Source organism: Haliotis cracherodii, unplaced genomic scaffold (genome assembly GCF_022045235.1).
Source record: "Haliotis cracherodii isolate W230 unplaced genomic scaffold, xgHalCrac1.p SCAF_10, whole genome shotgun sequence".
Lineage (NCBI taxonomy): Eukaryota > Metazoa > Mollusca > Gastropoda > Lepetellida > Haliotidae > Haliotis > Haliotis cracherodii.
In genome coordinates, this window is record NW_027266265.1 from 19,788,207 (window position 1) to 19,801,750 (window position 13,544).

Below are 13,544 nucleotides of genomic sequence, written 5' to 3' on the forward strand. Positions count from 1 at the left end.
CCAGATCAATTTAAAGAAAATGTGACAGTTGTAACGTATGTTTTAAGTGATATATGTGACCTGACTGCCGGAAATGAATAAGAAGGAAGCAATCTTGATAAATTACTCCAAATCACATGTCGTTGAGTGGAGTCTATGGTGCCTCCAGAAGGTCTCTAAAAGTATCTACAAGACCCAGGTATTCGCAGTTAAAGTGAGTCCCTTTGTCCTCTAAGTATTGATATGATGTTACATGGCCTCACCTATACAAGAGATCGATTGTCTTGTCACAGCTGCAGATTGTGAAATCATGATTTACCACCCTTTGATATATTGACAGAAATAAGAGTAACATAACGCATCCAAATCTTTTACTTTTATGTAAGTCATTTAATCTACTATTCTGTTCACGCACTGACGTTCACTCATAGAAAGCACATATGTGATCGGAATAAGTATTCAGTATTTACCTGTTTACACCGAGTTTAACAGTGGAACCTGAACATGGTAAGCTCATATTATTTTGACTCTTGTAGAAAAACAGACGTTCTGATAAATCAGCACCATTTCCATGACAAGAACCTGTAGCAAATCAACTTTGTCTCAACATTTTAATTGTTATGTCTTTATAAACCTGTAGAGCTCCTTTCATTGTTATGGTTTTGTCCAGTGTCTGTTTCTGCATTCAAAATGGTACCTGAGGTACATTTCTGTGGTGCACAACACAACACAGACTCCTTTACGAGAACCTATACTACAACACATTAATTAACAAAATCAACTGGTAAAGTTGGGACCAAGTCATCAAATATAAATCATTAATTAGGAATCAGTTATCAAGTTTATGCAGTATCCGAAGTATTTTTTACCCTCAACAAGACTGACGGGCTTGTGACTTATAAATGTGACAGCCCATCTTGAAAGTGGCAGGCCTGGATTTTAATACATGCTAGATTAGATAATCATTATAACTTTTCACAGATCTACTGTACTCTGTGATTATAAAGCTGTAAATGTTAAAGGCACAAAGGTAGCTCTTGCTCTCCGATACATGATCAATGTCTGATGCAAAATTGTCAGTGTCGGTGTAGCAATGAAAGCTTCTATTGACAGTCTGGTAGGCAGGAATAAGTTTCAACTATCCTGATAGAAATGATGACAGCCACAGGATAGCAGGCAGGCATCTATTTCAGACACTAGGCTAATGACCTCAAGTTCAACTCTCATTGTCAACTGACAATATAAATGTGAAGTAAATATCATGAAAACAAATTCCAACATATTTAGTTTCATACAGGTTCTATTTTTACTTTTTATCCCCCTGGTTTGAAAAATGGGAGGGATATATATAGCGATTAACATGTCTGTCCAACCGACCGTCAGCCAACCATTTCTGTAGCAGATCTCCAAAACGGTTAAATATTTCTTGTTGAAACTTTCTATATTAATGTTTGTTTTTTTGTTCTTTAACACCTCACTCAGCAATATTCCAGCTTTATCACGGCGGTCTGTAAATAATCAAGTCTGGACCAGACAATCCAGTGATCTGGTGCCTTTTGATAGTTTGGGATTTAATTTTTTAATTTTTTTTTGAGTTTCCATTGCAACGACTTTGATTTAGACTGAAAATGGCGGTAGTCCTCGTTTCCGGAGCAGATCTTGAAAACCGTACTATATTTCTTCACCAAACTTGGCACATAGATAGATCTAGAAGTGAACTGGTGCCTTTTGATAGTTTGGGATTTTTAAAAAAGATATTTTTTGAGTTTCCATGGCAGCGACTTTGATTTAGACTGAAAATGGCACTAGTCCTCATTTCCGGAGCAGATCTTGAAAACCGTTCTATATTTCTACATCAAACTTCGCACATAGATAGATCTAGTGGTGAACTGGTGCCTTTTGATAGTTTCCGGAGCAGATCTTGAAAACCCTACTATATTTCTTCACCAAACTTGGCGCATAATGTCATCTCGCAGTATTGAATACATTTCCTTTCTTGTTGGTAAGTTCTGCATTGCTTGTGTGTATGTTCCTCCAAAAGTGTCATGGACACGGTTGTTGCATTCACTGACTAACTTCATGCAGAAACACAACTCATTATAAATACAACAGTGTAACTGATCTTAAAGTTAAACCTACTCAATCTATATATTCTTGTACTTGTACAATACTCAGTACTTCACTTGCTTGAAAACGGTGTCAGAACCTTCACCGAAACCATTGCTCCTAATTGTAATAAAGAAGTTGTTCGTCCATATGTCTCATCCTTACTCATTACAAATTCAGTTACATATTCTATCATAAACTGCAGATGGAAAAACAACACCAGTAATATCTTTTTTTAGTTCTGCAATTAGGCCATTTACATTGCACACAACCTGACATGTCATATTGGCGGGGGATGTGAGTATTTCATGCTTGTTTTCTTTACTGAACTGAAGGTGTCCAATGGCATTGAAACAAAAGTTGGGTTTTAGTAGCCTAACTCCATTCAAAATTGCACCAGGCTGAGGGGATATGTCATCTCCTGATGACTCTTGTTTGTATATTCTTTCTTCATTTCACATCTGGGTGTTGGGGAGCCTAGTGGTTTGCTCATCATGCCGAAAGCCCGGGTTCAATTCTCCACATGGGTACAATGTGTGGAGCCCATTTCTGGTGTCCCCCCACCACTAGAATATTGCCAAAAGCAGAGTAAAATTATACTCACTCACTCATTTCAGATCAATCTTCATACACATTTTGACATTATCTCACATTTGACTTCTGTCAACTCACTTAACATTTCTTCACCATTGCATGTTCACCATTATTATTTATTATTACAGATGACAAGTTTTCGTAAACGCTCAAGTTTTCTTATGCTCAGTCAACTGAGGATAATGATTAGTGTTGATTAGAGATGATCAGTAAATAATCCAATCAGGTGCCCACACACCTCCCTGACTAGCCGGTGTGGTAGCATGTTTAAGTTTTTTTAAAATGGGTATCAATAGGACATGTAGGAAGATGCAGTATTGTAATGTAAGATAGTAACAGATGAAATAACATTTATCTGTTTATGTACAATATTCTTTTACCATGTTTACAATGCTTAAGTTTTGCTACCTTTTTGCACATGTTGTACACACTATAAATTTGTTATAAACATTGTGTAAACAAGTCAATGAGATCTGCAATTGGACATATTTTACAAACCTGACAAGAATAGCATTTCAAAATCAGAACCCTTTATTTATTTAGATTTTAATAATTTATGTATAATAATATTACATATGAAAATATCTTCTATCTTCGTAAAAAGAGTGACAGAAGGCTTTCTTAAGGAATTATTTGTTGCATTAGGATTACATTTATAGATGTCAACCCTGTAGTAAAAACAATCATTATTGTCTTCTGCAGATGGAAAAAGAAATTACAAGGGAGGCTACTCCTTTCATTTTCCAGTGCCTAGTTCTGGTTTATTCATGTTGGCTATTCAGTGTATTCTAACATGGCCAGCATGTCATCGTAGTGGGAGAAAACACCATTAATTATGATCTATTGATACCTAACATAAAATTATGAATATGTGATGTTGAGTTCTAGGAAACAATACCATTTTAGCCAAGATTTTATTATCAGTCGTATTAATTGTGTGTTCTACAAAATGTTTGGCTTTGACTTTCTGTGTTGTTTTGACACCAGCTTGTTATCTATGACTTGGGATGTCAACGTGTTTTTGAGATATTGATGTATCGGTAAATATTAAATGTCAGATTTATAAATATCAATACTAAATTATTTATGCACTGACAAAGAAATGTGTACAGTATTAAGAATGCCATGGTTAGGACATGCAGGAATAGACACAGCCACTTGTCTGGTAGTCTGAGACTCGTGAAAATCTACATGGACTTGTCGTTTTCTCCCAAATCTAGTTATTTTACTTAAGTCCTAGTCTGAAATGAGCTACAGACTAGTTTGATATGACCATTGGTGTCTACCTCTGGACACGGAGGATGGACAATGAGAACTTGGAAAGGCAGATACTTCAATCTTACAACATTTAATGGATCAGCCTGGTTCATATTTAGCATTACCACCTGGTTCATATTAAGCATTTACAGCCTGATTCATATTTAGCATTAACAGCCTGATTCATATTTAGCATTAACAGCCTGGTTCATATTTAGCATTACCACCTGGTTCATATTTAGCATTAACATCCTGATTCATATTAAGCATGAACAGCCCGGTTCATATTTAGCATTAGCAGCCTGGTTCATATTTAGCATTGACAGCCTGGTTCACATTTAGCATTAACAGCCTGATTCATATTTAGCATTAACAGCCTGGTTCATATTTAGCATTTACAGCCTGATTCATATTTAGCATTTACAGCCTGATTCATATTTAGCATTTACAGCCTGATTCATATTTAGCATTAACAGCCTGATTCATATTGAGCATTAACAGCCTGATTCATATTTAGCATTAACAGCTTGGTTCATATTTAGCATTAACAGCCTGATTCATATTTAGCATTAACAGCCTGATTCATATTTAGCATTAACAGCCTGATTCATATTTAGCATTAACAGCCTGATTCATATTTAGCATTAACAGCCTGGTTCATATTTAGCATTAACAGGCTGATTCATATTTAGCATTAACAGCCTGGTTCATATTTAGCATTAACATTTTGTAATTACAGGCCTACAGAGGTACTTTATATCTGTACACTTACAGAATAATCAATTTTATTATTGATTGATATATCAATATATCGTGTTACCATCGTTACCTTAAACCAGTATTTCAATGTTAGAGTTTCCAATTAATGACAACCCAATGACCTGGTCCATGATCTTTAATTCTCTCAAAATGCACTAAGAATGCATTAATGCATAGACCAAGGAAGCTGAATTCTTATGAATACAGCATATTTTGTTAAAATCATATTAATGTTATTGTAAGCATTTATTTAGAAATATTTATTAAAAAAATCCAATTTCACAAACATTTTATTCTTCTGTACAACACTGCTTAAAACAATAAAAAGCTGAGACTTTGTGTGCATCGTCATCACTCAGGTATCTCAAATGACTTTCAACTTTGATGCCACTGTCAATGTTGCAAAAACCTAATGAATCTAATGATACTGAAATTTGGCATTAATGTTTGTTATCATTTTCATTAAAATCAAATCGTCAACTCTGTTACAATAACCTTCTTTTTACTGATGTCACATCATATGGACCCTTAGCAAATTTTGACCACCCACTCTAAATGAAGGATTGTGTAAGACTGCGTGAACCTGGAAGATTGGTCAGATTGAACATGTCGTCAAATGGTCAAGCTACCGATGATTCGTTTTCAACATCTGTTAGCATTTATCTGAGATAATCTTTGATCAAAGGTAATATTGGTAGATTGAGAAACTTTTTATTATTATTGCCCTATGTATCCTACGAGACGAAGGTTACATGGGTCAATAGACAATACTTTGTGTGCGTACAGCTACACATATTCCTGTGCATTATCAAGTTAAACTTTAAATTAACTGACATTGTTAATTAACAATGTGATTGATTGATCGTGATTTTAAATCTAAAAACGTAAATAGATAAATAGATAAATAGATAAATCTCATGCTACATCTAGACTCAGAAATTATTTTGTCCTTTTTGGAAAAAAATAAATTACATTTAGATAACATTAAATTATTATTCACTCAAATAGTTTGAAAAGGAGAAATTACCTTTGTGGTACTAAATTGTGATGACTGTTGAACATTTTACTTTAATGGTTGCTATTTTAATATTCTCCCTGACAGATACAAATGTTTCCCTGATACTAAAGGCTTAATGTTCCTGACACCCTCTGGCAATTTATCACATGTATGATGTGTGAAGCCCATTTCTGGTGTCCCCCGCCCTGATATTGCTGGAATATTGCTAAAAGCGGCGTGAAATGATACTCACTCACTCACACAATTATCACATGTATGAAAATATCAGCTGTATAATTTGGATGCTGATTGGCTGACTAGAAGGTCCACCTACTATGACCTCCTATTGAGGCAGGACTCGTCAAGCCATAAAAAAACATGCACCACTCCAGTGTGTTATTGAAAACTGCAATCTAATATTTATGTCTACATGCACCAAATGCATGTCAAAATATTCAAATTCTTGTCTGACTAACCCTTACCTGTCCACACAACATCAATCTTTGAACTCACTTGATACCTAAACTTTATATACCATACTACATCACTAATCCCTGTGTTATGTGGAATTCATCCAAGATCTGAGATTTTGACTTTTTAGACTAGTTTATGCATCTTTGTATGAGGTGAGGTGAGGTGAAATGGGGTTTAATGTCGCGTCCAATAATATTGCACTTATATAGCGACGTGCATGTACATGTATGTGTGTGTGTTTGTGTGGCTGCTTGTACTAGTCTGGACTGATGCCGATTTATAGTGCTAGCTCACTGAGATACCATGCCACAGTTTAACATGAATACCCCACTCAGACACAGTATACTGACTCCCAGCCGACCAGTCCTTGTTTTAGCCCCTTAATGCCGAGCGCCAGACAAGGTAACAACAAGTACCATCTTTTTAACGTCTTTTGGTATGACGCGGTCGAGGATCGAACCCAGACCTTCCGCTCTCCGGGCGGACGCTTTACCACTAGACCACGGAGGCGGTCCATCTTTGTATCAACATTGATAAATTTACGGGACCAGGGTGCAGCCTTGTATTGTTTGGTGCAACTAGTCTTTCTTGTCAATATGTGCCTCGTGCATGTTAAGTCAAGTTCCTTAAATTGATCCCTGGGAGGTGTCTTCAGATTTCCACATGGAGATACTCTATCATGAGAGATAATGTGATTGAAATGTTATAAACTCAACAGAAATAATTTCTTACTTTTTGTTATTTTTACAGATTAAGAAATGTTGAAATTTGGTTACTTGTTTAATATTTGTATAAGTTAGTTAAAATATTTATGCAAATAACAATATTTTGATATTAATGCTGACTGCAACTTTTGTTCAGTGCCTGTCTGTTGACATTTTACACTGTTTTCTACATGTGCCGGTGTGCTACATCACCTGCCTATTTCATTATGCAAACATTTCACAGCACATTGCAAAGATTTATTCTCCTGTGATTGATTTTTCAAACCCCGCATCTCCCAGCCATAGGACAAGCAAGGTGATCCAACTTTGTAAATTTACTAAAGGAATGTCACAAATGTGATCTGTCATCTAAGATTAATCAGGCATATGAATTTTCATCTTCTATCTGACAGCTATTTTATTTGGTGTTATCTGATTACAAGCTCAGATTATTGCTGGTAACATGACAAGAGAGAGGTTGGGCTGGAGTGTTTTAGTACACATAATGCTTAGAACAATAAACTATTATGCACCATGCTACTGTAATGGTCACACTTGACATGCTTGATGTATCTTGACTCGATTATAACAGAGTTTCTTTAGGAGTTTGATATTTTTGAGCAGCCCCTGTAAGGTAGACCTCCATTTGAAATGAAAGTCACATCATAAAATGTAGCTCAAATTTACGCAAATTTTCCAAAGCATTTTCCAATCAATTATGATGGACTCTAAATTATGAATGGAATACCTAGCATGTGTGATGTTCTTTTCACATGTCAGGGTCACTTCTTAATGATTAATAGTACATTAATACTTTCTTGTGTACAGACAGATATCAAATGTTTGTTATTAAAGTAGTATATCAAGTAATGACTAACTGTTAGAATTGTAAGAGGTTCATGAGATGCGTAGAAATAAAAAGGATCTTCACCACATTCAATACTTATCTCTATCAAGATCAGACAATCCATCCATAAGATGTTGAGAGAAACAGCGGAAAGGGCCTTTCTCATATTAAACAGTAAAAACAAGATTGGAATAATCTATGTTGGAGGCAGTCTACTGATGCTTGACGCTACCATTTGTTGGTTTGGGAGACGTTAGGTGTTTTCATCTGTCATTTGTCCCTCTGTCTCACCTGTCTAAGTGTATTCAGAGAAACAGATGTGCCTAGTGAGTGGTAGTGACAGGTGGTGTGAAAGTCTACTCCGTGGCTGGTGTCCCTATCATGGCGCTGCAGTGACACTTCAGGTAAGCCAGACAGGTGTAGCAGTTATCATGAAGCCTCAACTCTGTGGTGAGTAGGGGCACCCGTAGCGGCGTAGTAGTTCTTGGAACTAGTCACACATTGGGAATTACTGTAAATCTTGAAATTAATGCGAGCGTAAATTAAATGGGAACAATGTGATTGGTCTTTGCTCTCATTGATTAGACATTGCATTTATATCTTAAAATGACTATCAACAATAAGATGGCCTCACTTCACATTTTGGATAGCAGAAATACTAACTTGGACATAAAAACAAAGAACTATATATATACTGTATACCACAGGGCTTCAGATAAAGGCCGTATCGGCGTATGCACAGATGAAAATCTGCACAATATGGTGGGGGATAATTTAGAAGACATATCAGGTACACCATGTACACATCACGGCATGCTTGTACGGTCTAACATTCATTAATAGACATACTTCCCCAAATCTATATTTTGATTTCAGGCAGCATATTTTCTTGTGTATTGTCTGCAAGTTTTCCATAAAACACAGCTGTGTACAGGGGGTGCACATTATACACGCCATAATGAGTAATAATGCTTTTTTTTGCAACACAGACATTACTGTGAGCACGTAACACTGGAAATACCATGTCCAAAATTACGTACTGAAGTATGCAAATTAATCAGGTAATTACACTGTCTGGTTTTAAAACGTGTTCATTGTATATCTGGACTTATGTTTGTGACATATTTTAATAATTTTATTCAAAATTTTATTCAATATTGTTTAAATTAATTTCAGCGAAATCATGTGTTAAGTGATCGGGAGATCCCACAACACATCGGGATTTACAGATATCAGTGTCGGCTTGAAACAAACTTTAGCTGACCGAGATTGGATGCATATATCGTAAATGCCACACTTTGACTCATTAAAAGTTGTAGTTTGACTGTTCTATGTCAACTTAGAGCTTTCACAAGCACGAGCACAGGTGCCTCCACGCTGAATGTCTATGTTGTCCAATACGTAAAACATTTCCTGCAATATCGATCAGCTGTGCCGAAGTTAGTGCTACCCTTATCGTTATTATTATTTTAAATATATATAGTAAAGCTGCAACTAAAATAACACTATATTGGAATATATTATTCCTGATAAAATGATAGTTTCATGCACAATTCTTCCGATCATTGTGTCAAAGTTGTTTTAAGTTATATTATTGGGTAATATTTAACAGAATCATGGGTAGATTGTGAGAAAATATGTGCACAGCTGATTGCTGTTTCCAGGACAATACACACAGTAATCTTATTCTCTGCATATAAAACAGTGCCTAGTAGAACTTGTGATGCAATTTAAACAATGAATCATCATGTCAAGTGATTTTGTGTCTCAAATGTCAAATTTGTATTGACTAAGTGTTTGTTATCACTAAAGTGACTTTGCTGAAGGGATACGATGTAAAACATTTCTGCTCATAATACACGATTTTCCCCCAAAACATACTGAATACCCCAGAGGGGGTTGCGCATTATTCAATGGACATGCTTGTATTGTTTATTGACCTGTTTACATGAGAATGGCAATGCTGTGGTGCATATGTTAAAGGAAATACAAGATTAATCCTTTAAATTCCAGTCAGTACTCTAAGTGTACTGTTTAGTTTTGACAGTACTTCTATATTGAAATAATAAGGAGTACATACTCCTGAAGCTGACAAATGATCATGACACCTGTAGCACATCACTGTTTATTGAGCAGCACTTGTAACAAGTGTATAACTATGTCATACAAACACCAAAAGTTACATAATGGACACCCCTGGTGCATTGTCACTGCTGTGGTGAAGAGTCCTACCCACTCATGTCACTGATTACTCCATCCCTATGAATTTCTTCTTTTTTTTATGCTTTGATCTGTCAAGGTCAATGCCTGAAAAAAAAAAAAATTACCTTCAAGCTCAAGAAGATGTACTGCAGATCTTTATTTCCTCCAGAGTTGAATCCCAAGATTTTACATAGGCGAATACATTATTTACAATACATCAATTGGGTTACTTGACTATATACAATGAAATTATGTTATACAGTGCTATGAATGAAAAATTTACAGTCTACATATTGTGTGCAGTAAGGTATAAGTGTCTAGTAGATATACATAAGGTATTTCTTCAAATTCCATATAAAGTGGCAGAAAGACAATATGATGCTTTGACAAGTATAATCAATTTCGTCAGTCAAGTCATGAACATCTGCACTGAGAAAGAATGAAAGTATATAATTGTCGTCAAGCATATCTGTTTTAACATATACATCTACATCAAGTTTATCAATTAGACATGAGAAGAAATGATTTCTGTCAGGCATAAAAAATTCACACTGTAAAATAATATGGCAATCATAGTCATAGCAATGCCTATTACAATTGTTACATTCTTTCGACACTTTGCTTTTGATCTGATTTTAATACAAAGTTGAAGGGGTTGTCTTAAATGTGTATAGAGATGCATTACATTATAAAGAACATGCATTTGTTACCGTTTATGAATTTTATGGTATCGTGAAAGATCTGGTCTCTCTTTATCAGTGTTATTCATAAAGTATGTTTGCCATTTTCACTAAAATGCCTTTCTCGTAGATATATTTGTAGGTTTCATGCATGTGGTATTATATTATGTCAATAGTTATGTAAATGTCATGACAAATCTAAGGCAGCAGAAGTAGGTCAAAGTCACCTAATTTCAGTCATGCAGAAGAGCGTATGTTCCTCGTCCAGTGTCTGAACAGCGTATGTTCCAAGTTCAGTACCTCTGTAATATAGAGCAGCCATAACATTCATGGAGTACAGTGTATGTTCCTAGTTCAGTGTCTACCTCTGTAATATAGAGAAGCCATTACAGTCCTGGAGTACTGTGTATGTTCCTAGTTTAGTGTCTGCTTCTGTAATATAGAGAAGCCATTACAGTCCTGGAGTACAGTGTATGTTCCTAGTTCAGTGTCTACCTCTGTAATATAGAGAAGCCATTACAGTCCTGGAGTACAGTGTATGTTCCTAGTTCAGTGTCTACCTCTGTAATATAGAGAAGCCAGTACAGTCCTGGAGTACAGTGTATGTTCCTAGTTCAGTGTCTACCTCTGTAATATAGAGAAGCCATTACAGTCCTGGAGTACAGTGTATGTTCCTAGTTTAGTGTCTGCCTCTGTAATATAGAGAAGCCATTACAGTCATGGAGTACTGTGGTCTGCGACATCCTGAGCGTCGATCTAAGCAATTGGGATACGATGACATGCATGAATAAAGTCAGTGAGACTGACCACCCAATCCTGTTAGTCGCCTCTTACAACAAGCATAGTCGCCTTTTACGGCAAGCATGGGTTGCTGAAGACCTATTCTACCCCTGATCTTCACGGGATATATTGGGTTAAGTTTTTATTAAAGTATCCATGGAACTCATACACAGGCAGGTTATTTCGTTTGTTGATTCACTGACCCTAGACAATTGGAAATTGGACCAAAGAAATTGTCTTGAGCATTTTTTAATAACTGTCAAGCATTATTAGTTGACATTTTTGAAGAATTGTTGAGTTTGACATTAATTGTATCTGTACCATTTTTATCATTTCTGTCACATTTTACTTTGAAAAACAAACACAGCCACAGGAAAAATAGAGAGTTCCCATCCAAATGATTATTTAAAAAAAATGAAGGGTCTAAATTTATATTTTTTCTACCATTGACTTAAGGCTTTGGGAAGAAAATTGTGAAATGAACTTATTTTAAAAGGTCTCATACAGTTTTCATATATCATCTAGTTACTGAAATGAGTGTCTATTAGTGATTGCTGCAATTACTTAGTAACCCGGCTTCATTACGTATTTGATGGTGGCTGTAGACGCTTTGATAACATGCATATGCTCAATTAATATGCTCTGAGCACACATATTTCTCAGAGTGTGTACAAGTATCAATCATCATACCATAAATTGCTGGAACAATAATTGATACATGTACATAAGTAAATAATATGGTTTGTGTTGAGGATATTGTCTGTGAGTGGTGACTGCCTATGGTGGCTGTGCTGACCTAGATTGTGTCAGGCTGGACCTGTTGCTGCTGCAGTACGGTGGGCACCCAACTACATCTGTCAACATCCAGCATCTGTCCAGCCTACTGTATATGATTAGATTAATTAACAGGCGGAATAATACCCCATGTTTGTGGACTGTTTACAGGTCAGTGACTGCTGGTTGATTGTGGTAAGCATGTTTATTGTTAACTAACACTACTAACACTGGGATGTCAGCTCCATGTATTTACATGGCATGTGTTTTGTCAACTTTTGTTATCTTTCTTATTTTGCTTTGAAGCTGAGAGGCAGTTCGAGTAGTTTGACATACACCATACATATTAAATATGGCCAAGTGTAGAGTAAGCAGGAGACTGATTGTCAGGATCCTGTTGTACGCCACCCTCTTGTACGCCACCCTCTGTGCAACAAGTGTACAATCTGCTTCACAAGAAAGGATGATGGCGCGACACTACACACTAGGAGGAGCTTAGTGAGCATCTAGTGAGGACAGCAGAGATAGAAGTTCATATAGGGAGTGCTGCTGACTCATGGGAACAAAGAATTTCAAACTCAGCAATACATTAATAACTAATATGTGGTTATTTTGAAATTTGCATTGAGTTATGTCATTGTGTCTGGATTGACGAAGGGCTGTTTGCTTTCAACTTATTTGAGGTTAACATATTAAATTTAAACTAGACATTGCTTTGGCGTAAATATTCTCCTTTAGAAAATGTGTGCTAACAATGTCTATATGAACTAAATTACTGATTGATGACATTTAACAACTCCTGTATGATGGTCTGACATTTCTCTGTGTGGGATGGCAGCAACTGGGTGGGCAATAACACCACTGCAAACTGTACTTGTGTGACATCCATGGAGGGGAGACTGTAGGGGTGACATCCAGGGTTGGTGGGGAGACTGTAGGGGTGACATCCAGGGTTGGGGAGACTGTAGGGGTGACATCCAGGGTTGGTGGGGAGACTGTAGGGGTGACATCCAGGGTTAGTGGGGAGACTGTAGGGGTGACATTCATGGAGGGGAGACTGTAGGGGTGACATCCAGGGTTGTTGGGGAGACTGTAGGGGTGACATCCAGGGTTGTTGGGGAGACTGTAGGGGTGACATCCAGGGTTAGTGGGGAGACTGTAGGGGTGACATCCAGGGTTAGTGGGGAGACTGTAGGGGTGACATTCATGGAGGGGAGACTGTAGGGGTGACATCCAGGGTTGTTGGGGAGACTGTAGGGGTGACATCCAGGGTTGTTGGGGAGACTGTAGGGGTGACATCCATGGAGGGGAGACTGTAGGGGTGACATCCAGGGTTAGTGGGGAGACTGTAGGGGTGACATCCAGGGTTAGTGGGGAGACTGTAGGGGTGA

General features: G+C 36.9%; 1 protein-coding gene across 5 annotated transcripts in view; it reads left to right on the top strand.

The window, feature by feature from the left end:
• Positions 1 to 73: 73 nt before the first annotated feature.
• Positions 74 to 13,544, top strand: part of LOC139454177 (probable phospholipid-transporting ATPase IIB) — a 60,267-nt gene continuing 46,796 nt past the window's right edge. Inside the window, exons 1-2 of one of the 5 annotated variants that reach the window (XM_071235731.1) lie at positions 113 to 193; positions 12,325 to 12,348. Coding sequence is in view for 2 of the 5 variants with exons in the window: in XM_071235729.1 (XP_071091830.1) it covers positions 117 to 193 (77 nt within the window). In the remaining 3 variants the exon portion in view is untranslated. Of the gene's footprint in view, positions 194 to 348; positions 487 to 8,069; positions 8,122 to 12,198; positions 12,349 to 13,544 lie in introns of those variants that run through there. The other 4 variants (XM_071235732.1, XM_071235733.1, XM_071235729.1 and 1 more) reach the window with 4 other exon arrangements.